The following is a 25,979-nucleotide window of genomic DNA, read 5'->3' as shown; positions in this document are numbered from 1 at the left end:
GTTCGTTACCGTTGCTGTTGCTGTTGCTGTTGCTGTTGCTGTTGCTGTTGCTGTTGCTGTTTTCCTGTTGATCGTATATAGCTGTAATAACATCCAATATTGCTTCCTGCTGGGCTTGCGTTGGCTGGATTATATCCTTTGGCAATACCTGGCCACCCTCTTCCTGGCTGCCTACCCTTGTAAAGTGGCCGTCCTCGCTATACACAACGCGAAAGTAGTAGACAAGTAGCTGCTTCATCCTCCGGAAGTAGGTCGATAACGTAGACTGGTTCTTAAAGCTACGGAACGCAATAGTATTGCCCCGGGCGGCCGGCTGGCCGGCTGTAAAGTTACTGAGGATAGTGGCCCGTTGCTGTGTAATCTTCTGACCCAGGCCCCGGTAGCTACAGACAGAATAAGCATCGCGAAGTACCTCTTCTGCTGCTTCCAAAATCTGTAGCAGTAGCCAGTCTTCTTCGTTATCACTACTACTGTTATATTTCTTCTTCCCAGGTAGTGTATACGACGATTGGATCTCTGAATCCTGTAGCCCCCGTAGGTGGTCGGGGAAACCCGTCATAACAAGCCACGGCTGCCGCTCCGTTCTAGCCGTCTCGTCGGTATCCGGTACGGTAGCTGCCTTTTCGTCCAGGTCCCTTGTTGCTTGCTGTATATCCTGCTTTAACGTGGCGAATAGGGCGTCTTCCTCTACCGATAACGATAATGGTACCCCTTGGCGTTCCTGCTGGTCCTGAACGATAAAGTAGTCAATCCTACCCTTTGCCGTAAAGTAGGTCTGTAGGCAGCAGGCCCGCCATAGGGGGTTACCTTCTGTGTGTTGTGCTCGTGTCTTGCCGTGCCTTGGTAGGTGGTCGTGCATTGCAGCCAGCCGCCTTGTACAGAAGTCGCAGTTATCCCCGTTATTGCAGAGGTATCCAGGGAATGTAGCTAGGCCCTCAATAGGTACGCAGGTTATAGTCCGGCTTGGCCTATTATCTCGAAGTTCCTTTTCAGATCGGCATTTATAGCTTAAAAGGGAAGTAACCGTCGACTTTAGGTCTTGGCCGAGGAGTCGGTGCGGTTCTGCTCGGAGATGGCTTCTTATGGCCGTTTCCTTTGGCCCTATGCAGGTCCTGCATAGCTGGCATACGACGACTTGATGGCTTGCATCGTAAGAGAAGGTACCAAACCCCATTATTGCTGTTGCCGTTGCTGTTGCTGTTGCTGTTGCCGTTGTTGTTGCTGTTGCTGTTGCAGGTGCTGACAGTTGCTGGTACAGTTGCCGTTACTATTGCCGGTACCGTTACTGTTGCTGTTGCAGGTGCCAACAGTTACTGGTACAATTGCAGGTGCCGTTACTGTTGCTGGTACTGTTGCCGTTGCCGTTACTATTGCCGGTACCGTTGCTGTTGCTGTTGCAGGTGCTGACAGTTACTGGTACAATTGCAGGTACCGGTACTGTTACTGTTGCTGTTGCAGGTGCTGATAGTTACTGGTACAATTGCAGGTGCCGGTACTGTTACTGTTGCTGTTGCAGGTGCTGATAGTTACTGGTACAATTGCAGGTGCCGGTACTGTTACTGTTGCTGTTGCCGTTGCTGTTGCTGTTGCTGTTGCCGTTGCTGTTGCTGTTGCAGGTGCTAACAGTTGCTGGTACAATTGCAGGTACCGTTACTGTTGCTGGTACAATTGCAGGTGCCGTTACTGTTGCCGGTACCGTTACTGTTACTGTTGCAGGTGCTGACAGTTGCTGGTATAATTACAGGTGCCGGTACTGTTACTGTTGCTGTTGTAGGTGCTGATAGTTACTGGTACAATTGCAGGTGCCGTTACTGTTGCTGGTACTGTTGCCGTTGCCGTTGCTTTTGCCGGTACCGTTACTGTTGCTGTTGCCGTTGCCGTTGCTGTTGCCGGTACTGTTGCTGGTACTGTTGCCGTTGCCGTTGCTGTTGCCGGTACTGTTACTGTTGCCGTTGCTGTTGCTGACAGTTGCTGGTACAATTGCAGGTGCCGTTACTGTTGCTGGTACTGTTGCCGTTGCCGTTGCTGTTGCCGGTACCGTTACTGTTGCTGTTGCAGGTGCTGACAGTTACTGGTACAATTGCAGGTGCCGGTACTGTTACTGTTGCTGTTGCAGGTGCTGATAGATACTGGTACAATTGCAGGTGCCGTTACTGTTGCTGGTACTGTTGCCGTTGCCGTTGCTGTTGCCGGTACCGTTACTGTTGCTGTTGCAGGTGCTGACAGTTACTGGTACAATTGCAGGTGCCGGTACTGTTACTGTTGCTGTTGCCGTTGCCGTTGCTGTTGCCGGTACTGTTGCTGGTACTGTTGCCGTTGCCGTTGCTGTTGCCGGTACTGTTACTGTTGCCGTTGCTGTTGCTGACAGTTGCTGGTACAATTGCAGGTACCGTTACTGTTACTGTTGCTGTTGCAGGTGCTGATAGTTACTGGTACAATTGCAGGTGCCGTTACTGTTGCCGGTACTGTTGCCGTTGCTGTTGCTGTTGCCGGTACTGTTGCCGTTGCCGTTGCTGTTGCCGGTACTGTTACTGTTGCTGTTGCAGGTGCTGATAGTTGCTGGTACAGTTGCTGTTACCGTTGCTGTTGCTGTTGCTGTTGCAGGTGCTGATAGTTGCTGGTACAGTTGCTGTTACCGTTGCTGTTGCTGTTGCTGTTATAGGTACTGTTGCTGTTGCTGTTGCTGTTGCTGTTGCCGGTGCCGTTACTGTTGCTGGTACAATTGCAGGTGCCGTTACTGTTGCCGGTACCGTTACTGTTGCTGTTGCAGGTGCTGACAGTTGCTGGTACAATTGCAGGTACCGTTACTGTTACTGTTGCTGTTGCAGGTGCCGGTACTGTTACTGTTGCTGTTGCAGGTGCTGATAGATACTGGTACAATTGCAGGTGCCGTTACTGTTGCTGTTGCTGTTGCAAGTACTGATAGTTGCTGGTACAATTGCAGGTGCCGGTACTGTTACTGTTGCTGTTGCCGTTGCTGTTGCTGTTGCAGGTACTGACAGTTGCTGGTACAATTGCAGGTGCCGTTGCTGTTGCTGTTGCTGTTGCTGTTGCTGTTGCTGTTGCTGTTGCTGTTGCCGTTGCTGTTACTGTTGCTGTTGCCGTTACTGTTGTTGTTGCTGTTGCTGTTGCTGTTGCTGACCCGATTGCTATTGTTGTTGCTAATTGCTGTTGCTTAGCTACAAGTACCTACTTATACGTTTGCAAGGCAATTGAAACAATCCAATTGAAATAATCCAACCCAAGTACGTACGGATAGATAATAGAGTACTACTATACTTACTCCAGTCTACTATTGGTCTGGCCCTGCTACCTTGATGGGATTTTTTTTTCAAGCCCCGCCCGCAAAGCTACCAATACCAATACACCGCTACTTCCCCCCCCCCCCCCCCACCCCCCACCTACCCAACCATTGTCGTACCGAAATTCCCCAAATTCCCGACAAGAAAACTTTTACTGTTGGGGATTATTTTGCCGCGCCCTGCGCACCGCTACGGCCGATGCGACGTGATATTCGCCGAACAATCTTTTCCGCCCGTACGGTCGTATTTTTCCCGACCCGCGCGGCCGCGTATTGGTGGATCTTTTTGACTGCACCTTTTTGACTCGACGATCCCGACCGCAAGTACCTTTTCGCGCGCGCGCCCCGCCAATCGGTACCTGCCCCGCTCCGCCCGCGCTAACGCGCCTAGGGTTTCCTTTTTGACTGAAAAAGCCCCGCCACATAACGGCTAGGGTAAACCGTCGAATAAGTTGAATATTAACCTTTAGCGCCTACCCGCTTAGGCGGTAAGGTTCACGTCGAAGGTGTCGGATCCAACCCGCCTCCTTTGGTACAAGGCATAACCTGCACTTAGTGCAGACTGCAACTTTGTGCTGTGCATTGTACTGGATCGCTATTATATCGTATACCGGCCGTCTGTTATTGTTGTACGTGTAGTGTATATATTGTATGGTGTATATGGCATATATAGAGTGTGCACTAAACGGAACGGTTACCTTGTTGTATTTATTTCCCGCTCGACGCAACGACTAAATCCATTTCCGTTAGTATTTCCCGTATTGCGTACGTACGCCCCGTCCCGTGCGTATTTTTTTTTTCCCGCGCCCTCTTGCGCCCTCCCCTACCCACCCACCCCACCCCACCCTACGACCCGCCTGTTCGACCGGCCGCCCGCCCGTCAATTCAATCCGACGCAATGCATTTACCTTAACTATTTATTTCCCGCTCGGCGCAACAACCAAATCCATTTCCGTTTGCGTTTCCCGTATCGCGCACGCACGCCTCGTCCCGTGCGTATTTTTTCCTCCGCCGCCCGCGTCCTCCCGGGCCGGTTGCCCGATACGGTTAGATTCTTATGTTTCGTCGAACAAAAGGTACCGGGGTACCTGCGGGGCCGCGCACCGAAATTTTTCACGTTTCGTCGAAAAACCCGCCCTGCATAGGAGCTGGATATCCTCCGCTTACGTGCACGCCAATATAAGCAAGTACTTACGGTGTACGGACATCCCTACGGACGGAGAACATGCATGTACAAGCAATCCGGACTTGTAGCTATGCTTTATACACTCTGTAGCCTTAAACATACCGGAGTATTGTATAAGTAAACCAAATGCTGAGTTGGGGAGTTACCTCGTGATGCGGAGTCAAGCACTAGGGATAAAGGCGAGCACGAAATATAATGCGTTGGCAAGATGGGTTGTACGAGACATATCGATGCAAGCACTTGCGATTTACGGATACTGCGAGTGCCTAATGCATTTGAACCTGTTCTCAAGTATCGAATGATTGCAAGCACTTGCGGTTCACGGACACTGCGAGTGCTTGATGCACTTGAACTTGTTCTCAAGTATCGAATGATTGCAAGCACTTGCGGTTCACGGACACTGCGAGTGCTTGATGCACTTGAACTTGTTCTCAAGCGTCGAATAATTACAAGCAGCCGTACATGCAGGTGTAGGTGCGAGTACTCCGTACATGTGGTGTAGCTGAATGATGAAGTGGGTGATCCATGATGCGATTGAGGAAATCACCGTATAATGCAGACCTCCTGTCTAAGCAGCGCTGCATGATGGCATGCTTCTTGCATTCAGTCCTTGACGATACAGTTGCAGTACATGCGCTCTACGGCAAAGATGATGGAAATCCATTTTGAAAAGGCTGGTGGTTCGATTGAACAGCATGCTCGTTTTAAAGTGAGTCAGTGCAGTCAGCGCAGTCTAGGGTTAGTCAGCGCAGTCTAGGGTTAGTCAGTGCTGTCAGCGCAGTCAGCGCACTCAGTACAGTCAGTGCAGTCAGCGCAGTCAGCGCAGTCAGTGCAGTCAGTGCAGTCAGTGCAATCAGTGCAGTCAGCGCACTCAGTACAGTCAGTGCAGGCAGTGAAGGCAACTGAACGGAGCACATGTATCGCATACAGTGCCAAGTATCTACTTGCACTGAAGCTTGCACTGAACATGTAGCTGTACAGTGGTAAGTTTGTACCTTGGACAACTAAATTACAGCAGTTCATGGTGAAAATTCATGCGTGCAGACCACCGAAACAGGCCAGGACACACCGTGGGATAATCACCGAGTCAACGCGGGATTAGGGTGGCAGTGCTCCGTACGGAGTACCTGTATTATACACTGTATACTTGCCTGCGCAAGTGCTTGTGCTTGTGCTCGGTGCCGCACTCGCCATAACATTACTCCGTAGCCGGACCATGTCATTCCAGCATCAACGTATCCATGAGCAGGGCATGCTCACAGCGGGCATCACGACACCACGATCATGACACCACGACCCTGCAAACTCCGTCCCTCGTCTCTCGCAGCATCCACGGCCCCCGCGCCTGCAGGTCAACCCTTGCGGTCCGGCGTCCAAGTCAAGACGCAGGTTTCCTCGACGAGTCATCGACCTCGACACTGCGATGCGAACATGACGAACCCTCATCGATCCATCTGATTGTCCGTCGTCGTGGCAGGGAGCGACTTCTCGTGCGTCCGCTTCAGTGGACCAACCGCCAGCTTGAGCTGCCGGGATGCTCATTCGGCAATCCAAGTCCTCTCCCCCCCGTCAAGACACCTTGTTTGTTCGGCAGCCGAGGCTCCTGCGTACTAAACCCCATGCCTTGTGGTTTCAACGCTGGGCTGTCCCCTTTCGAGAAGGTGTCCTCGCCAAGCTTGTTGGGACCGAGGGGCCGTTTGCACATGGGTCAATATGCCACCTTGTCGTTGCCCTGCCGTGGACACCGCGGCTCACAGGATGCAACAGAAGAATATAGGCTTCTATTTCAACTGTCGTCTCGCCCAGACACTCCGGCGCACCGTATTTCTCGCCAGGGTACGGCAGGGCTGGACAGTCACCCACCTCTTGTCGCGGCCTCTGTTGATCTGCATCGAATTGATGCGTTTCGTCACGATTTGTTCATTCCTCCTTTCGGCAGGAGTGCATATTAATTCCTCGGGTCATTGTGCTTTCTCCGGGTGAATAAAATAACGCCTAGAAACAGCCTGCACGACCCCTACGTCGTGGCGATCCTCATAGCCCTTGCCCAAGAAAACCGACAAAGGGTTGCGCTTCGAAAGGAAATGGGTTCATCCACCATTACGGTACGCTGCAGCGTGGAGCCGCGTTGTGCCTGCATTTCTTCGGCCAACATATGCCGTCCCGTCTTCCAGTCCCATGTTTTGTGTACATCAAGCGACCGACAAACTCTCCATCTCCATACAGCTCCTATTTCCACTTTGCTTCTTCGGATGCTTGACGATCCTTCCTTCGACCCATTCGAGGCCGTTTCCTTTCCGGTTCGGATCACAACCATCCCCTACGATAAGCACCAGTCACTTCGCGACCGCCTCACCTCGCTATTTCTACCGGAACAAGAACTCGCTCAACCGCGACGGGAATTGGCGAGAGGGCGAGAAACAAAAGTCCGAGGCCTTTGGTGCCCGCCACGACAAGAAAGAGATGGTGACAGAAAAGGGGAAAGATTAAATCTGCAGCACTCCATCGTCGTCCCATGCCAACCCATGCCAACCCATGCCAGCGACACCCATTCTTGAGCAACCTCGTTCTCTTCCTCGCATCATCCCCATTCCTTGCAGCCTTTTATACATTGCCAATCGTACACGTACGGTGGGAGGGATTGGACGCCGACCTCCGTGGCCAATTTTCCTAGGCAGCGGCTGGAGTTGGCATCTGATGCTTGCGCACAAAGCATGGGGATCGCCAATGGATGGTGGTGGGGTGGAAATCGTAGCGGTAAGAGTCACGATGCCCACACACCAGACGCAGCGGCGGCCATCGTCCCGTCTTTCATTATTCCCGACACACAGGCATGCGTCGCGCACGCAAGTACTTCATCCGCGGCGTCGGCTACTTCATCCTCGGTGTCGGCCAGGAGGTCAAGCGGAGGGAGGGCCTGCATACAGGCATGACATTGCTTGCAGTCTGCTTGTGCGACAATTGATTTGATGCATCACGTGATTATGGAAACATCACGTGATGATGGATATCTTTCATCGCCGGTGCTTGGTCATCGTCAATCACGGGACCAGTCCCGGAAGAACGCCGTACTGTGCCGTTCTCCGTACAAGCGCACGGTACCATGTCTCTCTACCATGGTATTTAATCATTACTGTACACCGACTTGCGCGCAGTGTACCATGCCCGCCAATGGTACTTGTTTGTGCATGTTCTCCGTACCGGTACCAGGTGTGCAGCACGAGCACAGTGCAACTCCCGTACGGAGTACAGGGAATCATGTACTCTACCTGTCCGCCGTACTCCGTACAGTCGAAATACTCGACTCATACCGTGCTGCTCGTGACCGGGCCGATTCCTACCGCCAAACAACGGATCCACAGCGGTATCGGAACGCTTTCTCTGCCAGCCTCGCCAGCCTCGCCAGCACTTCCACCACAAACCACATCACCGCCTCGCCGCTCGACACCGCCAGCGAACCGCAGCCATGGTCTCTCCCGCGGCCGACAGGGAGCCCGAAAGGACGAAGCGGCCGAGCGCGCTGCGGTCCATCATCGCAGGGTCGACGGCGGGCGCCATCGAGATCGGTAGGCCACCCCGACGACGGGCTTGACCGCCGAGCCGGTGCTAACGGAACGCGTGGGCGGGCAGCAATCACCTATCCAGCCGAGTGTAGGTGGCAGTCGACGGCGACGGGCCGAGCCTCGCAGCTGACGGTCGCGCAGTCGCCAAGACGAGGACGCAGCTCAACCGGCGCCTCGCCGAGGGCCGGAAGCTGCCGTGGCCGCCCTTTGGCAGGCAGTGGTACGCCGGCTGCACGACGCTCATCGTCGGCAACGCGGCCAAGGCGGGCATCCGTGAGTGGCCTCGGACGACGGCGAGGCGCCACGGCTGACGCGCCCCAGGCTTCGTCGCCTTTGACCAGTACAGGAGCCTCCTCGCCGACGCCGACGGTAAGCTCAGCGGCCCGCGGACCGTGCTCGCGGGCTTCGGCGCCGGCGTGACCGAGTCCCTGCTGGCGGTGACGCCGACGGAGAGCATCAAGACGACGCTGTCAGTGCCGCCCCGACGACGCTCGCCCGTCCGCTGACCGAGGATATTGCGCAGGATCGACGACCGCAAGTCGCCGACGCCCCGGATGCGTGGCTTCCTCGACGCCGTGCCCATCATGGCGCGCGAGCGCGGCCTGCGCGGCTTCTTCCAGGGCTTCGTGCCGACGACGCTGCGCCAGTCGGCCAACAGCGCCACCCGCTTCGGCTCCTACACCTTTCTCAAGCAGATGGCCGAGTCCTACACGGCGCCGGGCGAGAAGCTCGGCGCCGTCGCCACCTTTGGCATCGGCGGCCTCGCCGGCCTCGTCACCGTCTTCGTCACCCAGCCGCTCGACACGGTCAAGACGCGCATGCAGAGCCCCGACGCGCGCGCCACCTACGGCAGCACCCTGCGCTGCGCGGGCCTCATCCTCCGCCACGAGGGCGTGCTGACCTTTTGGAGCGGCGCCCTGCCGCGTCTGGTGCGCCTCGTGCTGAGCGGCGGCATCGTCTTTACCATGTACGAGAAGAGCATGGAGCTGATGAACCGGCTCGACCCGGAGATGAGGTACCTCTGAGGGGGACGGCGCGGACGACTGTCGCATACCATGGCGGCGCACATGATATCGGCGGCTACCATGGCGGCGCACATAATATCGGCGGCTACCATGGCGGCGCACATTATATCGGCGGCTACCATGGCGGTGCACATTATATCGGCGGCTACCATACCGACACCATCAATCAAATGCATGCTGCCATTACATGCAGACTGCCATCGAATGCAGCCTGCCATCAAATGCAGACTGTCATTACATGCAGACTGTCATTACATGCAGACTGTCAGACTGTCACTACATGCAGACTGACATTACATGCAGACTTCCATTAGATGCAGACTTCCATTACATGCAGACTGCCATTTCTTTTCCCTTGACAAACAGACTATCGTACATGTACATGCGGGGACGGGGAGGGGGTTCTGAATGAAAAGGACGACAGACGTGCTCCGCCCAGCGACATCTCCGCCAGCGACGTCGTGCGCCGTGGCCCGGAGCGTGCCTCGCGTAGCTAGATCACACGGGTGGACGGGCGTTCATGCGGTTGCCGTCGTCTCGCGCGCCCCTCGCTTCGTCGTCCTTCTTCACTGCAGCCGAATCATGCCCGACAGGCGCTTGCCGAGGCGCTCGAACCACGACCGGTTGGGCGCCTCGTCAATCTCCCGCACGAGGTCGTCAAAGTATCTCGGCTGGCTCCTCGGCTCGAGCATCGGGCCCTTGAGCTTGTACTGCGCGTGCACGGGTCAGCCGTCTCGGTCGGCGAGGAGAGCGTCGGCACGGACACGACGGGGGGGGGGTGACGCACGCGGTCGCGGAACTTGTCCTGGACGAGAAACTGCAGGGCGCGGGCCTTGAGAAGCTCCTCCGGCTCGGCGGCCGGCCGGAAGGAGGGATATCGCTCGTCGACGACGCGACGCATGACGTCCTGGAGCTGGTAGTCGGGCCGCAGGTCCTGCTTGGGCCACCGCGAGAAGACGTCGCCGTAGACGCGGCGCTGCCGTCTCGTTAGCCAAACGACCACGACGCACGGGAGGCCGGGGAGGCCGGGGGAGGCCGACGCACCGCTACGGATCGCGACATGGCTGCGGTCGTGGGCAGCGAGCTCGGCTGCTGCGACTGACTGCGGCGACACGAGGCTGCGGGCTCGAAATTTATTCTCCGTCGACGGACAGTCGAAGCCGTCATCGACTCCGTACCGTGCGGATCGTCACCATCTCGCACCTCGCACCGTCCACTCCCCATCGTCCAGCCCCAGGCCGAATCATGCAGCAGCAAAGGATCCCCCAGGGTCCCAAGGCGACCAGAACAAGTGATGATGAATTCCAGCACCTGCACGTACGACTTCTAGGTGCCAGTACGGAGTACGAGTCGGCATCATTACGGCACTTTTTGCCTCCAGGCTGTAGGCACAGTGTCGGTTGTGCACATCTACGTTGTCCTTGTACATGTCACACCTGAGCAGTGCTAACACTCGCACGCCATCAAGTACATGTACTTTTACTCGGCACCGGCACCCACCAGTACGAGTAAGTGTTTGCTTATTTAGATGTACATGTACTTATATTAGGTGTACATGTACTTAGTTACGTCTACAGTTACTTATTAGGTGTACATGTACTTATTAGGTGTACATGTACTTTACTACGTCTACAGTTATTATTAGCTGTGCAAATAGGTACTCCGTACTAAGAAATACTCCGTACAGTACGTACTCGTAATATTATCGCACTCCGTAAGTACTTACAGTTACTTGCGCTTACAGTGCTTGCACAATGTACTTACTCCGTACGCCCACAGTACTTGTGCCATGCAGTGTACTTACTTACTAGGTACTGTAATTGCATGCAAGTACTTGCACCTCTGTACGGAGCAATGTACTTACGGCGTAGCACAAGTACCTAGTACTTGGGAGCAGCACCTGCATGTACCGGCACACTTGTGCTATAACGCCTGCATCACGTGCCATCACGAGTGCATCCCTAACAGCGCTCGGTGCAGTGGCATGGCAACAATGTCAACTTTGTAGCAGAGCTGAATCGTCACTTTTGTCAAGTGACTCTACCTGGTTGATGCAGTCAGTGCCTGGCAGGTACGGTTACTTGTATACTTGCACGGCACTTGTTGCAGGTATGAAGCAAGTACGGAGTGGTTATGCTTGATGGCAGCCCCTGCATGTGCCCTACGTTTCGGCACCATTACGGGTGTGCTGGAGTCGAGGTGCTCCGTCCTGGGTTAACGCGTTACCTACTCTGGAAGTACCGACTAATTAGCCTTGCGCGGTCGGTACAAGTGCTCCGTACTGTGCGTCCTCACGATGGCGGGAGCGCACATGTACACTCTAGCAACAGCAAGGCTCGGTACCTGCTTACCATGTACAACAATACCGCGCAGCCCTGGTAATGCTTGCACCCTCTCGTGCATGCACAGCACAGTCAGTACTTACTTACTGTACAGTATGTAGGTGCAGCTACAGCAAGTAATATGTGCTTGCAGTACTCCGTATTGATACTTGGCTTCCCCTGTCTGATGGATGACTGATCGCTGAACGCAGATGATGAATCGGTCAGCGCCGGCATCGCCGCCCAATTGTGAAACGGCAAACCAAGGCGCCAAGTCGTCCCCTGAAGCCGTGGGGGGCATCCGTCCATTCGTCGAAAGGCTCGCTGGCGACACGGAGGCCGCCTCCACCCACCCTGATGCTCCCCTCCCATCGCTCCCAATGCGTCAGCCGGCCTCAGCATCCGCTCAGCGAGCGACCCGACGAAGCCTCCTCAAACGAAGCCTCCCCCGACGAAGCCTCTCCTAGCGAAGCCTCCCCTATCGAAGCCTCCCCCGACGAAGCCTCTGCTAGCGAAGCCTCCCCTATCGAAGCCTCGCCTACCGAAGCCTCGCCTTCCGAAGCCTCCCCTAACGAAGCCTCCCCTAACGAAGCCTCCCCTAACGAAGCCTCCCCTAACGAAGCCTCCCCTGCCGAGGCGAGTCTCGACAAACGCCGTGCTCTCAAACTCTCTCGACTCGACGAAAGTCGACTTCACTCCTTCCATCGTCGGATTTTTCTTCTTCTCTTCTCCTCCAGCGGAGCCTCGGGATCCGCCTCCTTTAGCGATCCCTTCTTCCTCTCGTTTATTTCCTTCGACGCTCTCGTCTCGTCCGCCGCCTACCGCTGCTGCCTGATTCTGCCGCCTGATTCTGCCGCCCGTGCTGCCCTGCACCGCCTCTCTCCGCCCGCCTCCTTCGCCTGCGTCGTCGTCACCTGACCCCCACCCCCCGCATGCGACGGTAGCGACCCCGACAGGACAGGCTGCCAGCGCCCGATCGAATTCTTGGTTGCCGCATCACCTTCGACCTACCGCTCATCCACCATGGCCGGCCGATACGAAAGGGTGAGTTGCTCTGATGCGATGCTCCCATCCGCCGCTCCCATCCGCCGCTCCGCTGCTGCGACGCGCTCTCGCCGCCACGACCCTTGGCTGACCGACCCGACCCCCGGCTTGCAGGTCCACGACGACCACGACGACGACCTCGTTTCGCCGACGGCGCCGAGGCCCAACGTCGTCCCCAGCTCGCCGCCGCCCTCGTTTCGCTCCCGATCCTCCTCCCCCGTCCGCTCCCGTCCCGTCGACGCGGCCCTCGCCGACGCCTTCGACTCGGACGATGACAGCGACGACGAGGCCGACGACAGGCAGCGGCTCGTCCGCCAGAGCGTCGCGACGACGGGCTCCATAAGCAGCGTCGTCTCGCCGCCCGCCGCCTTCTTCGCCCAGACGACCCCCGCCGCCGCCGGCTCGAGGACGAGATACGTCGGCGGAGGCGTCGGCACCGACGGCGTCTTCGCCAACATGTCGGCGAGGCCGGAGCTCGCGAGCACGGAAAAGGACGAGCAGCCTCCCGTGAGTGCCTGACCCGCCACCGCCCCCCTCGCACGCCCGCGACGGCACGCTGACCCGCGACGGCAGTCGTACGAGCAAGCCGCCGCCGACGCGGCCCCGCCGTACTGGGAAACGACCATCATCGCCCCCGGCTTCGGCGGCCTCGACGAGGTCTACGTCGACGGCATGCCCGTCGGCTCCGTCTTCTCCTTCATCTGGAACGGCATGATCTCGACGTCCTTCCAGCTCGTCGGCTTCCTGCTGACCTACCTGCTGCACTCGACGCACGCGGCCAAGAACGGCTCGCGCGCCGGCCTCGGCATCACCCTCATCCAGTACGGCTTCTACATGAAGGGCGCCAGCTTCGGCGAGTCGCCGCGCATGAGCGGCCCCGACGGCTACGCCGCCCCGCCCGACCCCAACGCCCACGACTTCAAGGCCGGCGACGTCACCGGCGCCGGCCGCAACGAGGTCACCGGCTCCGACTGGCTGGCCTACCTGCTGATGATTGTCGGCTGGTTCATCCTCATCAAGAGCATCGCCGAGTTCTGGAAGGCCCGCCGCCACGAGCAGCTCGTCATGCAGAGCCCCGAGCGCGGCCTCAACGTCGCCATAATCGCCGACGGGGAGACGGCCGAGCGCGTCGTCTGAGCCCCTCGTCTGAGCCCCTCGACCGAACCGGGCCGACGAATCTGCCCTGTACATATCCCACGCGCGTATGCACCAAGCCATCGATGGACATTGACGGCTTCTCGCGAGACCGGCTGGCATTTCCTTGGGCGTTTTTTTTTTTGGGCCGCGGCGACGGCGATCATGCATGCCCTGGCTTCTTTCCTTCTTTCTCTCTTTCTTCCTTTTCTGTTTCCTTTGCTTTTTCTTTCGAGTCCAGGACGAACCAAAGTCCCCGGACGGGCTGGTATACGGAGGACGGACGGCCGCAGCATGCAACCGGTATCGTGCATTTTCTGATCTTCCATACCATGGCAGCAGTCTACGCCTGGGTTCGATGGCAACCTGTTGGATGACTTGCACGTGCTGTGCTTTGCTTCGACGAAAAGCCATGGACGAATACATACATCATGATACCACTAATCCTGCTTACTGCCCACCACTTGAACCTACTGCGCAGCCGTGTGGCGAATAAAGGTGAATAAAGGTGAATAAATAAAGGCGAATAAATAAAGGCGAATAATGGTGAGGGGCGAGAGTGTACAGTGAGGGTGGCGAGTTTATGCTGGCCCCACTGCCTTGTCTGCTCGTGACGTCGGCAACCTCGACCCCGCCTCCTTCCTTCATCATGTCAGCGTCACGTTACTTGCTTCGTCGCTGCCTCACTCACCGCTTGATGCTGCCCTCCCATTCTTGTTACAACACTGCTCCATCATCCATCATAACTACACGTACCATTCTTCTTCCATCTCGTCGATGCCAGCCGTGCCGTCGACGATGAGCACCGAGTCGACGAGCACGTAGTCGGCGGCACACCGACTGTCGGTCACGCGTCAACCATCCATCTCACGCAGGGCAAGCTGGCCCTCACGCGGTATTTTGAAGCTGCAGCAGCAGCAGCAGCAGTCCCAGCCCTCGTGGTGAGGTCAACCGCACGACGGCAGGCCACGAGTTTGCGTCGTCGTCGTCCCGACCGATTCGCCGTCCCACGAGGGAGCGCTCGCTTCGACGCCTTCACCACGGCATACGCCACGGCAGCACCCGCCGCCGCCCTCACCGCCATGGCCTGGCGCTGCTCGGCATCGTCCAACGCGGCGCTCGTCGACAACATGTGGCGAAATGGTCTCATCTCCGACCCGGCCGCCAGGACGGCCTTTCAGGGCGTCGACCGCGCACACTACGCCCCCGTGCTGCCGTACGACGACTCGCCCCAGGCCATCGGGTACGGCGCCACCATATCGGCGCCGCACATGCACGCTTCGGCCGTCGAGCACGTTCTTCCCTACCTCCTTGCCTCGTCCTCGTCCGGCACCGACGCCCCGAGGATCCTCGACATCGGTTCCGGCTCCGGCTACCTCACCCATGTCCTGGCCGCCCTGGCCGGTGACCGCGGCCTCGTCGTGGGCCTCGAGCACATTCCCGAGCTCAGAGATATGGGGGAGCGGAACATGGCCAAGAGCGAGGCGGGCAGGAAGCTGCTCGACACCGGACGGGCTCGCTTCCGGCTCGGCGACGGGAGGCGCGGCTGGGTCGAGGAGAATGCCGGCCCCGGTTGGCACGTCATCCACGTCGGCGCCGCCGCGAAGGAGGTGCACCCGCAGCTTCTGGACCAGCTCAGCGCACCCGGATGGTGAGTCCTTGCCTCCCTTCCCTTCCCATCCTTCGAGTCGGCACCGTCGGGGACCCGAGTGTGCTGATCCTCCGGCCGCAAGCATATTCATCCCCGTCAGCGAAGATGGCTACGGTGACGCCCAGTACGTTTGGCTCATCACCAAGGACAAGGACGGCAACGTCAGCAAGAATCGCCTCTTCGGGGTGCGGTATGTGCCCTTGACCGATGCCCCTACCCGCCTCGGCTCCGGGCCCAGGTGACAGGCACGCCGCTCATCATGGCGACCGTCGAGAGGGGCACGGATGCTAAACGAAAATCCATGTTGTATTCCAACCCTATATGTGCGAAAGGACGAATCGAGGAAATACCTAAGCTAACAAATGCATCCATCCATTACATCGTCATCATGGGCGTCCCTTTTGTGCGCATGCTTCATCAAACACCAAGTCAAATTTGTGCCCCGTTGCGCCGTCACCTATCTGTCTCTCGTCACTCCTTGGCCGCCAGGGCCGCCAGGGCCGTTAGTCCATTCCTCAACGCCGTTCATGTCCGTTCCCATCCATCTCGCCCCCTCGCCTCGCCTCGGCTTCGCTCCACGTTCAGAACAAATCGACGACCAGGGCCATCATGAGACTGAGACCGAACAGCCCCGCCGTTCGAGCCGGCCGACGAAAGGCGCCCTCGCTGACGACGACGACCACGTCGGTGGGCGCTTTCCACGCCGTCGTCGCCGGCGGCGGGGGCACCACCGTCGTTCCTTTGCAACCGCCTGCGCAGTGCCGCTCGCCGCTGTCCGTCTTCGTGCTGTTGCAGCCGGCACCCGGGCAGGTGGGGACGACGGCCTTCTTGGAGTCGTGGCAGCCACCTGGGCAATCGGCAGCGACGGCCACCTTGGCGTCGTGGCAGCCACCCGGGCACTCCGCCTTGACCTTCTCGACGTCGACGGCGATCTTGGTCACGACCGGCGGGGGCGTCCCCATCTCGGTGCAGGGCTCCGTCGTCGTCATCGTCTTCGTCTTCGTCTTCGTCACGGCAGGCCGGCAACCCCCCGGAGGGCAGGTCGCCTTGTGAGCGGCCGGGCAGTTGACGACGTCGGGGGGGCACGACGTGATGGTCTTGGTCACGTCGGCCGCCTTGATGACGACGGGCACGACCTTTGATTTCTCCTTGGCCTTCTTGTCGTCGTCGCAGTCCTCCTCGTCGGTCATGAGCCCCCTTTGGCTGATGGAGGCCAGCGAGGTCCGCATGTAGAGGCTAAACACCTGCTTGCTGCCGGGGTTGGAAGCGGGGGGGCCGCCGCACCGACCGGCCCTCCAGTCGCCGATGATGCACTCTTGGGAGCATTCGCTCTCGGCGGCGGACTCGTACGGCGGAGCCTGGCCGGGTGCGGCATTGTCGCAGTGGCAGCCGTTGCCGAGCGCCGCGTAGTTCGCGCCGGCGGCGACGCAGGCCCTGAAGCACTCGGCCGCCGTGTAGCGCTTCGGGATTCCGGCCGGGCTGAGAGGGAACGATGAGGGCGCGGCGGCGACGCAGCCCATGTAGTGGAAGCCCAGGGTGCTCGAGGAGATGGCATCCTGAGCAGCGCCAATGCCGGTGAGAAGACCGGCGAGCAGCGCGGCGCGAGCCATGGTCTTGAGCACGGGCGTAAATGACGTGGGGGGTCGCGTCGGGTTCATGGCGTAAATGGAGAATGTCCAAGTGCTTGACCTTGATGCCGCACGATGGATGATGGGAAATGAAATACGATTTATGCCAAGCGTTTTGTATCTTGACTGCTTCGTCGAACTTTCACCTTCGTACTGAATGCAGATGAGCTTCTGGTCTGATCCATCGGCGTGGAAGCAGGACGTTTCGGCCAAGGAATATATAGGTCGCTCAACGACCGTCGCCGATCCCCAGCCCCCGAGTGTCACGTACGGCACTCGACGCCGAGCCAAGCCCAGGCATGGAGGTGCAGGTCACAGCGCCCTCGCCTTCGGGCCTTTGGCGGTTGGGCTGTGGGCGTGTGAGGAATGTGCAAGTGTACGCGAGCGCGAGTCGAATGACATTCTCTCCTGCACTGCCTCCATGCTGCCCAGCCCCGGCTGGAACAGTTGCGAAGCAAACAGAATCAGCCCTCGTTCGCCAACACTGATTTTCGTGAGTCGCATCACGCAGCGCTGTTCGCTGCTCATTTTCGAGAAGAGGAGTCTTCTGCAGTTTGTGACGACGACGCTCCATCGCGGCGGGCCGCACCTCTTGGCCATCGTGTAGGGAGGGGAGGAGTGAGACAGCGCCAGCGGGGATGGCCGCCCGCCGCCAATGGAGTGGGCGGTACCGCAGCTTGAGTAGGGCTGGCAGTGCTCTCGAAGTCGACGGAGGAATGCTGCAGCCCAGAGTAGTTCGCCGGCAAGGGAGCGGGACGCAGCATTCCGAGGCGCGGCGATGAGCCGATGCTCGAGTCCACGAAGCAGCGGGGCCGACCACCAGCTCTCTTGAACCGATGCATGAAAACTCCTTCTGCGGAGAAGGGTTAGCAAACATGCTTGCAAGAGGCTTTTCAGTTTTCACTCCATTGCTTGTTCACCCGTGGCGCTGTCTCAGGGACGACGTTCCCAGCGTGTCGTGTCAGCCGGGAAGGGGTCCGGACATGTTCAGTCCGTTGCCGACGGTACTTGGCCTCGATGACCTCACCACATGGGACGAGCAGGTCGGATAAGCGGACAATCGCTCACGTTGGTCCACCGTCCATGACATCAGCTGTGCGAATCGGCAATGCTCCGTCCTGCGATCAAATTAATTGAATGCCATGGAAGAGTCGTCGACGCCAACTTCCGGAGCATGTACTTTTGGATGATAGAAAGATGACGGTGCGATCGGAAGTCGCCTCGAATCAATGAGATGCTTTCTTAGTTTCGTATCTTTGCCGTCGACTGCGGCGACCCTGCCCGGCTCTTCCCGTTCGAGCCCGCAGTAGCCGCGAATCGGCACGTCATGGGCTGAGAGATCAGGACGGGGAGAAGGAATTGATTTGATGGAATCGATCGGTACAGCGGAGCGGTGATGCAAACCAGACACCGACTGCTCCTCGCGTCGCATTAGACGGAGGCGCGCTCAAACTCAAATCCAAGCTCCTTCTCGAGCGGAGCGGATATGGACATTGGAAGAAACGATATCATGGACACCGACCCTCGGCGGCAGCGGCATATCAGTCGATTCTTGGCCGGCCACGGTGACGGGAATCAAGTCCAGCAAGCCGGGGAAATTGCTTTTCGAGTCCAAGGACATCCGCAACGTTCGAGAGGAGGCCAGACGCGGCCAGGATGCCGAACCGCACACCGCCGATTCCCATTTTTATCCACCACCTCCTCTCCCTTTTCATGTTCGTCGCTGCCGTTCTCTGCGTCACGGTACTCATATGCCTGTACCATCGATGTGCAAGGGAGAGCAGGGCACGAGCCGACCTAGGTACGACGGACGTCGAGAAGCAGCGATTCACGGACAACGTCCCCGCGCGAGAAACAAGGCCCATTTGGACCTCTCCGACGGCGTATCGCAGAGAAAGGCCCGTTCCTCTCTCCGTTGCGGCATCAATGTCGACTCCGAAGCCGGATGAGATGCGAATCGTCGAGGGATATATGCGGGATTTAGCAGCTGCGCTTGTCAAGAAGCGAGCTCGGCCTGGGAAGATTGCCAAGCGACTCCGTGTCGAGGCAGACGTCGTGTGCATCACGATTCGCTTCCGTCATGTGCCGAACGTGGCAGATGAGAGTAGAGGGGGCGGAGGAGGATGAAGATGAGAGCGAGCATGAGGGTGACCGAATGGGAGCACGACCAACCTAGTCTCGCTCACGGCGAAAGCAAGAGAGGAGGCCATCGAGGTGCTGTGCGGTGCTGTGCGGTGCGGCATGCTGCTCAGAGGAGAAGCTGGATGCAACGGACGGGAGGGAAGGATTGGCATCGTGCGAGACGAAGATGTTGTTGAGCCACGACATCAGGCGGCTTGCAAACGAATGTAGTTTATTTTCATTGTTGGAGGAAATAAATATTCAAGGACAGGGAAATGGAAAATCAATGTGCCGAGCCGAGCCTCGTGCGTCGGGGAAGCGGATGGAAGCGGTCGTCGTCGCTCCTACCACCTCACCACGGCTGCGTTCCCTGCTGGCAGACGACCTTGCCGGCATCATCATCCCGCTCTCCTTCAACGACCCGGCGAAGAAGCTCCCCTCCGATGGCCGGATCCCCCGCTCCGGCAGCCTTGAGCCGCTCAGGATCACCGCCGAGATTCGTCGCCAGGAAGCCAGGGCTGACGCAAAAGGTCTTGACGCCGTCCTCCCGAAGGATCCAGTGCCAGGTCAGCATGATCATGTTCAGCGCCGCCTTGCATGCCTGGTAGCCCTGCGGGACGAAGAGGTCCTTCTTGGGCCAGCCCGCCACCGGCCTCGGTGCCCACGGTGGCATGAAGCTTGCCGCGTTGCCCGAGAGCGTCGACAGGCCGGACGTGACGAAGACGAGGCGCGGCGAGGACGAGGCAATCAACAAGGGCGCAAAGGCCGCCGTCATTACCTGAGCGCCCGAGACGTTGACGTCGTAGGCCTTGCTGAGGATGGCCCGAAACTGGGGGACATCGTTCTCGAAGCTCGTGTCAAACGCGGCGCCTAGGTGCTTCAGTTACCACGTCTCTGAGCGCTTCATCCTTCTGCCTCTCATCCCCTTCGCACGAGGGGATGGGGTGCTACGTACCGGCATTGTTGATCAGAGTGTCGACCCTGTTGCATTTGCCCCCGACCAGCGCAACGGCCGCGTCGATGGAGGCGTCGTCCTGGACATCGATCTGCACCATTTCCACCGTGCTTTCGGTGGCCGGCACCATCCTCTTCAGCTCGGCCACGGCATCCTCGCCTTTCGACGGCGTGCGGCTGCCGAGAAAGATGTGGTACCGCTTGGGGGACGAGAGAAGCGCCTTGACGGTCTCGAAGCCGATGCCCGTGTTTCCACCAGTGACGAAGACGATGTTCCTGTTCTCCATGCTGCAAGTGGGAGGAATGATAGCAACGTGGTGGAGCGCTATTGATGGGATCCAACTTGTACCGGTACGTGTTACGGACGCCTTGTCCCCGTGCAACCGATCCAGCAAGATGCGAGCGACATTTACCGCTCAGTATATGAACACTCGCAGCTCGATCTCGTCCATGCAGATGCGGCTTCGGCGGAACCATGACGCGCATGGCTGTTTGCCAACCATTTTCTTTCGTTGGTCTCGTCGTCGATTCCGGACATGGCACATGTCCGAGCTCCGAACCGCACGGAGTTAGCCGATGGCGAGGCGCGAGTCGGAAGCGAATCCTGCGCGAGCCAGCATATCGTGCGACAGTGGCAACCTTGTTTTTTAACAACAGAATCCTGATTCCGTGGATAGAGGGGCAATCAACGACAGCCGACGACCTCGAGGTGCATGCATAAGCCAACGGTGGAATGCCAGAACTGGGCGAACAGAAAAGCCTACAGAGTATTACGGAGTACGGAGTACATTCCCTGCACCTTTCGTCAACCTGCACGGAGCACTCCCTACATGGGTTATTATATTCTCGATCGAATGCCGAACCGACCCACGAGCCGGACGAGACAGACCCTACCTCATTCGCACGACGAACGGGGTCCGGCCCGGGCCAGTCGGGCCAGTGCGTGAGGCTATCCTAACATGAGCAAAGCAGCCAACGTCCAGCGCAAAATGGAATTTATTATTTCTGTCTCTCAAGGGAAATGATGCTGACCGTCTATTTTTATGCAGCATTAACCAATGTTACCTTGCCTCTCGCCATTGACTACAACGTGACTTCATCATTGGGGAAGCCCTGCGATCTGCAAACAGTTCAATTCATGTCGACGGCCGCGTACGGATGAGACATGTACAAGCAAGCACGCCAAAAAACGAGTCACTTGACAGCCCATTTCATGAGGAGCAAAAATACACAATCCGTCAAAACTATGCCAGTGACTTGGCATGTGCAGACGACGGCGAGGCAGTCCGCAGAGCGCTGTCTCCTGGCTGACTACGTTTCTCGCCACATGCCTTGTATATACAGACGCGCTTAGCCCTTCGGAGTTGTCCACGAGAAGAATAGCAATGACACGGAAATAAAGCAACGTGGACAGAAGACGAACTGTCAAGTGGCATCGCGAAGAAATGTAATATGCTACTGATCTATACAGAACAATGTGCCCTATTGTCATCTCTTCTTCCATATGAATCTCCAGGTTAGGCGCAAGAAAATCAAGACTATTAACATCGATTCACCGCATTACATCCCACACAAAATTTACACTGCGACCCATCGCCCGACACAAGTTGGCAAGGTTGCCAAATAATTTGCGGGCGGGGGACATGGCAGGTGATTTAGTCACCACCACGACCAGGAGGGGGGTTACCACCTCGGGCAGGGGGAGGGTTTCCACCACGAGGGGAGGCGGGAGGCGGAGGAGAGCCTGGGGCGGGAGCACCAGGTGCGGGAGCAGGTGCAGGCGCAGGGGCAGGAGCAGGGGCAGGCGAGTTGGGCGATGGAGCAGGAGAGTTTCCGCCACGTCGAGGACCGTCGTTTCCACCACGGGGGCCGTCGTTGCCACGGTTAGGACCGTCGTTTCCACCACGGGGGCCGTCGTTGCCACGGTTAGGACCGTCGTTTCCACCACGGGGGCCGTCGTTACCACGGTTAGGGCCATCGTTTCCACCGCGGCGAGGACCGTCATTTCCACCGCGGGGGCCGTCATTGCCACGGTTAGGACCATCGTTGCCACGGTTGGGACCATCGCTGCCACCTCGGCGAGGGCCATCGTTGTCGCGATGGGGACCATCGTTGCCGCCGCGGCGAGGACCATCATTACCACGGTTAGGACCATCGTTTCCACGGCGGGGACCATCGTTATCACGGTGAGGAGTCGGGGGAGGAGTGTAGTCGTTGCCGCCGCGGTTAGGACCGTCGTGGTTGCCGCCGTGAGGAGAGTTGTCGCCTCGGTGAGGAGGCTTGTAATCATTGTCACCACGGTGGGGAGATCGGTCACCGCCACGGTGAGGAGAGTCGTCACGATGACGAGGGGGCTTGTAATCGTTGTCACCACGGTGGGGAGAGCGGTTCCCATCACGGTGAGGGTGGTCATTGTCGCCACGGTGAGGCTTGTAGTCGTTGCCACCACGGTGGGGGATGAACTTTCCTCCGTTCAGAGGAGGAAGACGAATGGGACCACGGATGGGGGAGTGATTGTTGTCGCCACGGCGAGGGCTGTAGCCACGGTGCGGACGGTGATCGTTGTCGCCGCGGCGGGGGCTGTAGCCACGGTGCGGGCGGTGATCATTGTCGCCGCGACGGGGGCTGTAGCCACGGTTCGGGCGGTGATCGTTGTCGCCACGACGAGGGCTGTAGCCACGGTTCGGGCGGTGATCGTTGTCGCCGCGACGAGGGCTGTAGCCACGGTGCGGGCGGTGATCATTGTCGCCGCGACGGGGGCTGTAGCCGCGGTGCGGGCGGTGGTCGTTGTTACCGCGGCGAGGGCTGTAGTCACGCCCGCGGCGAGGGCTGTTGTCACGGCCACGGCGGGGGCTGTTGTCACGGCCTCGGCGAGGGCTGTAGTCGCGACCGCGGCGAGGGCTGTAGTCACGACCGCCGGGACGAGGGCCGGGGCCGTGGCCGCCGGGGCGAGGGCTGTAGCCTCGGCGAGGGCTGTAGCCACGACCGCCGGGACGGGGGCTGTAGCCACGGTTGCCACGGCGAGGGCTGTGGTCGCGGCCGCGGGAGTGGCTACGGCTGTTTCCACGGCGTGGGCTGTAGCCACGGTTGCCGCGGCGAGGGCTGTAGCCCCTGCTGCCACCGCGGAACGGGCTGTAGCCTCGGCCACCGCGGTGGGGGAAGTTGCCGATCTCGAGATCGAGCAGCGGGTGGCGGCCGCCCCGGCGAGGGGACGAGGGACGTCCGCCGTAGTGGCGGCCCTTGTGGCCACCGATCTCGAGATCGATCAGCGGGCGACGGTCACCTCCGTGGCCCTTGTGGTGGTGCGGGAGGTGCTTGCCACCGAGGTGCTTGGGATGGCAGTAGCCCTTGCCGTCGTGGCACTTGTCGCGGCCATCAGGCTCCTGATAGTTGTTTTGGTGCGGCGACGGTATGGCCATGGCCGTAGCCACGAGCAGGGTAGCAACGGTGGTGATCTTCATGGTGAACCAATGCTCGAGTACAGTATGAATGAATGAATGACGTTAGAAAACGAATGGGATGGTAATGACTGTGGGTGCGGACTGCGGCAATCAGGTTGAGTCCTGTCGGTTCAGGCGTGAGGTTCCAAGGGGGCCGTCGACGCTATTTATGCCCGCCGCTCGAAATACGCGTCTTCGGGACGTCCTCTGGACACTGACACAGACCTTTCTGGCGAGAAGCTGACCTCGCACGTCGGCGGATGAGTCGGGATCCGTTTCCACCGACCGCTCCTCGACGCGCACACCCCGTGGCCAACAGCATCCAACATGTTAGCGCACGCCTCTAGGGCGCGTCCAAGTGAAATTGGACGTCCATCATTGGCCGTCATCGTATCCGTGTCCGCGTGAAAAGGCTCCGAGGCAAGCAAGGCGGCACAGAATCAAGGCGGTCGGCCATGTCTGTCGTTTGAGCATTCGAGCCGGGGTCGTCTGAGCGCCCCTAGGTGTGCAGGGATGATCAGTACTACCGTCCCATCATGGCGGAGGAAATTGACTGACCAAAAGGCGAGAAGTGTGGTAGGCAATCCTAGACTGCCTGCTGTCATGGCGCCTTGGACAATAAGCAAAGCTCGCCGAGGTCCTGATCAGCAGCACACCCCCTCGCAGGAGCTGCAAGTACCGCCACCCGTAATCTGTGCCCCTGGCGTAGGAGCTTGCCTTGCATGACGCCTATCTGCCGGTCAATCAAACGGCACATGTACGGAGTACCTGTACATATCAGTCATCGCCATCGCCGGGTGACTCGTCCTTTGCCTCGTCCATGGGCAGCGGCAAGGGGACGACGGGCCAACCACCGGCAACGAGACGAAAATGTCGTGAGGTGACGGCACGCCTAGGAGGCTTCCCCACGGGCACACGCTCGTCATCGTCTTTCGATCTCGTACCCGAGTTATTTTTGGCCATCTCTCTGCGTCGTACGAGATCGAAATTGGTTAGCTGAAGCGGTTGATGCTGCCAGATGGCGGTCAAAATGTGCAGGAAACGCCTCGCGGCGTGAACCGTCTGACCGGATAATAAAAGGGGCGGGACAGCTGTCTATACTAGTGCGCATTAGGCCAAGCGGCTATTGTTTCCCCTTGGACAAGGGTCGTGAAATCGGTGCGATATCATTGGCTGCATGATCTGGCGTCTCACTACTAACCCGCTGTTACGGGGCACATGTATGGAGTACATGTATGCAGGTATGTTGTTGGGGTCATGGCAGGTACTGGATACCAGTAGGCGCTAGGACTTTCTATCCCTCTGTGGGTTCCTCTTTGTGAGTAAGTATCTGTACTTGTAAAAGTACAGGAAGTAGGTACACATGTACATGTACATGTAGTTGTAGGTACTTACAGTGCATGTCCGTGAGCGGAGTAAGTACTTACAAGGACCGTACTTGTATTAGTCCATGATGTACTCACATAGTACGGAGTAGGTGCACACGTTCGTGCATGTAAGTACTGGGTATGTACGGAGTACAGGTACTGCACACACACGTAAGTATATAGCAAGTACAGTACGGTCTTCAACTAAGTACATGTACATGGAAGCTTTACTGTAAGTACGGGGTTCCTAAGGAGTACTTAAGTACGTACAGTACTTACATAATGTTCCATCATGGTCGTCGGATTTCTCTTCCACGTCCTAATCGCAAATGCCGCCATTCAGATCCTTTTTGTTGACAACTCAACGTGAAATGTACATGCTGATGATTAATTTTTTTATATTGAGGTTCTCTACGAGCACCTCTTCGCCTCTCTTCGCCTTTTTTTTTGGGCAACAGAAATTATCGTGGATATTCTCGTGGATTCGGATATCCCATCGATCATGAACGCTTCTCCTGATAAACGCGCTACCCTATACCTCAATCGAGGTCAACCGTCTTATTCATCCCGATAATTTGTGCATATGCATGCATGTATTCATACGGTGCATGTGGGAGGCGTTGCGCATCCCATTTCGCTGCATAATTGTGCCGTGTTGTTGTGTAGCGGTACTCGTACATGGACACGTTGTATGTAAGTATGCATTCGCAGGGATCCATGTCAGGAAAAGCAAATCATAATCATAACAATAGAAATAAGAAATACCGAGCCATGCATCAAGGCGACCCTTGCAGTTGCCGTCCCCGTGGCCCCCGCGTTCCATGTCTCCTCTCCTTCCCCAGGGCCGCAGACTCCCATGCGCAGGGCTGAGATGCCGGACGCGAACTGCCCGGCCTTCTGCAGTAGTCAGGGGATCCGTGAGTCAGGGGCAACCTTTGCAACGATTGTCTACGGAGAATTCCGTCCCGTCACAAGCTTGCACGTCCGGGCCGGCGGCAAGGCACATGGGCAAGCGCCTCGAAGGATGAATTGTTCACTTCCACTTCGTATATGCACATCTCTCGCAGCTCTTCGCCAACCTGTGCCGCCACGTATTACGTGCAGTGCAACGACCTGGAGGAGGACTGAACTCGGAGCTCGCAAATACCCGTACCTGGCCACTGTCGGCAGTTGGCTCCACCGCGTTTGTTGTCACGCTGGGCTGAGCGCCTCCAAATGATGGCTGAAAGTGATGAGGTCTTGCG

At 57.9% G+C, this 25,979-nt stretch overlaps 8 protein-coding genes across 8 annotated transcripts; 4 read left to right on the top strand and 4 right to left on the bottom strand.

The window, feature by feature from the left end:
• Window positions 1-7,648: 7,648 nt before the first annotated feature.
• DCS_03307 (putative tricarboxylate transporter mitochondrial carrier protein) lies at window positions 7,649-9,075 on the top strand (the record flags this gene model as incomplete). The annotated part of the gene is made up of 4 exons (XM_040800629.1): window positions 7,649-8,138; window positions 8,192-8,323; window positions 8,372-8,519; window positions 8,574-9,075. The coding sequence occupies 4 exons, from the start codon at window positions 7,649-7,651 to the stop codon at window positions 9,073-9,075; spliced, it is 1,272 nt and encodes a 423-aa protein (XP_040661512.1).
• Window positions 9,076-9,641: 566 nt separating this feature from the next.
• On the bottom strand, window positions 9,642-10,137 carry DCS_03306 (uncharacterized protein; the record flags this gene model as incomplete). The annotated part of the gene is made up of 3 exons (XM_040800628.1): window positions 9,642-9,785; window positions 9,863-10,051; window positions 10,120-10,137. 3 exons carry the CDS (start codon window positions 10,135-10,137, stop codon window positions 9,642-9,644), a joined length of 351 nt encoding a protein of 116 aa, XP_040661511.1.
• Window positions 10,138-11,753: 1,616 nt separating this feature from the next.
• DCS_03305 (uncharacterized protein) lies at window positions 11,754-12,314 on the top strand (the record flags this gene model as incomplete). Its single annotated transcript, XM_040800627.1, has 1 exon — window positions 11,754-12,314. One exon carries the CDS (start codon window positions 11,754-11,756, stop codon window positions 12,312-12,314), a length of 561 nt encoding a protein of 186 aa, XP_040661510.1.
• Window positions 12,315-12,419: 105 nt separating this feature from the next.
• DCS_03304 (metal homeostatis protein bsd2) lies at window positions 12,420-13,577 on the top strand (the record flags this gene model as incomplete). Its single annotated transcript, XM_040800626.1, has 2 exons — window positions 12,420-12,947; window positions 13,014-13,577. 2 exons carry the CDS (start codon window positions 12,420-12,422, stop codon window positions 13,575-13,577), a joined length of 1,092 nt encoding a protein of 363 aa, XP_040661509.1.
• Window positions 13,578-14,223: 646 nt separating this feature from the next.
• DCS_03303 (putative protein-L-isoaspartate O-methyltransferase) lies at window positions 14,224-15,467 on the top strand (the record flags this gene model as incomplete). Its single annotated transcript, XM_040800625.1, has 3 exons — window positions 14,224-14,231; window positions 14,359-15,225; window positions 15,308-15,467. The coding sequence occupies 3 exons, from the start codon at window positions 14,224-14,226 to the stop codon at window positions 15,465-15,467; spliced, it is 1,035 nt and encodes a 344-aa protein (XP_040661508.1).
• Window positions 15,468-15,806: 339 nt separating this feature from the next.
• DCS_03302 (uncharacterized protein) lies at window positions 15,807-16,883 on the bottom strand (the record flags this gene model as incomplete). The annotated part of the gene is made up of 1 exon (XM_040800624.1): window positions 15,807-16,883. One exon carries the CDS (start codon window positions 16,881-16,883, stop codon window positions 15,807-15,809), a length of 1,077 nt encoding a protein of 358 aa, XP_040661507.1.
• Window positions 16,884-19,025: 2,142 nt separating this feature from the next.
• Window positions 19,026-20,215, bottom strand: DCS_03301 (uncharacterized protein; the record flags this gene model as incomplete). Its single annotated transcript, XM_040800623.1, has 3 exons — window positions 19,026-19,188; window positions 19,331-19,844; window positions 19,930-20,215. 3 exons carry the CDS (start codon window positions 20,213-20,215, stop codon window positions 19,026-19,028), a joined length of 963 nt encoding a protein of 320 aa, XP_040661506.1.
• Window positions 20,216-21,583: 1,368 nt separating this feature from the next.
• Window positions 21,584-23,389, bottom strand: DCS_03300 (uncharacterized protein; the record flags this gene model as incomplete). The annotated part of the gene is made up of 1 exon (XM_040800622.1): window positions 21,584-23,389. One exon carries the CDS (start codon window positions 23,387-23,389, stop codon window positions 21,584-21,586), a length of 1,806 nt encoding a protein of 601 aa, XP_040661505.1.
• Window positions 23,390-25,979: the final 2,590 nt, after the last annotated feature.

The sequence above is a fragment of the Drechmeria coniospora genome, chromosome 01 (assembly GCF_001625195.1).
Source record: "Drechmeria coniospora strain ARSEF 6962 chromosome 01, whole genome shotgun sequence".
Taxonomy (NCBI): domain Eukaryota; kingdom Fungi; phylum Ascomycota; class Sordariomycetes; order Hypocreales; family Ophiocordycipitaceae; genus Drechmeria; species Drechmeria coniospora.
Note: the sequence above shows the minus strand (reverse complement) of the source record. Positions and strands in the feature narration are given on the sequence as shown.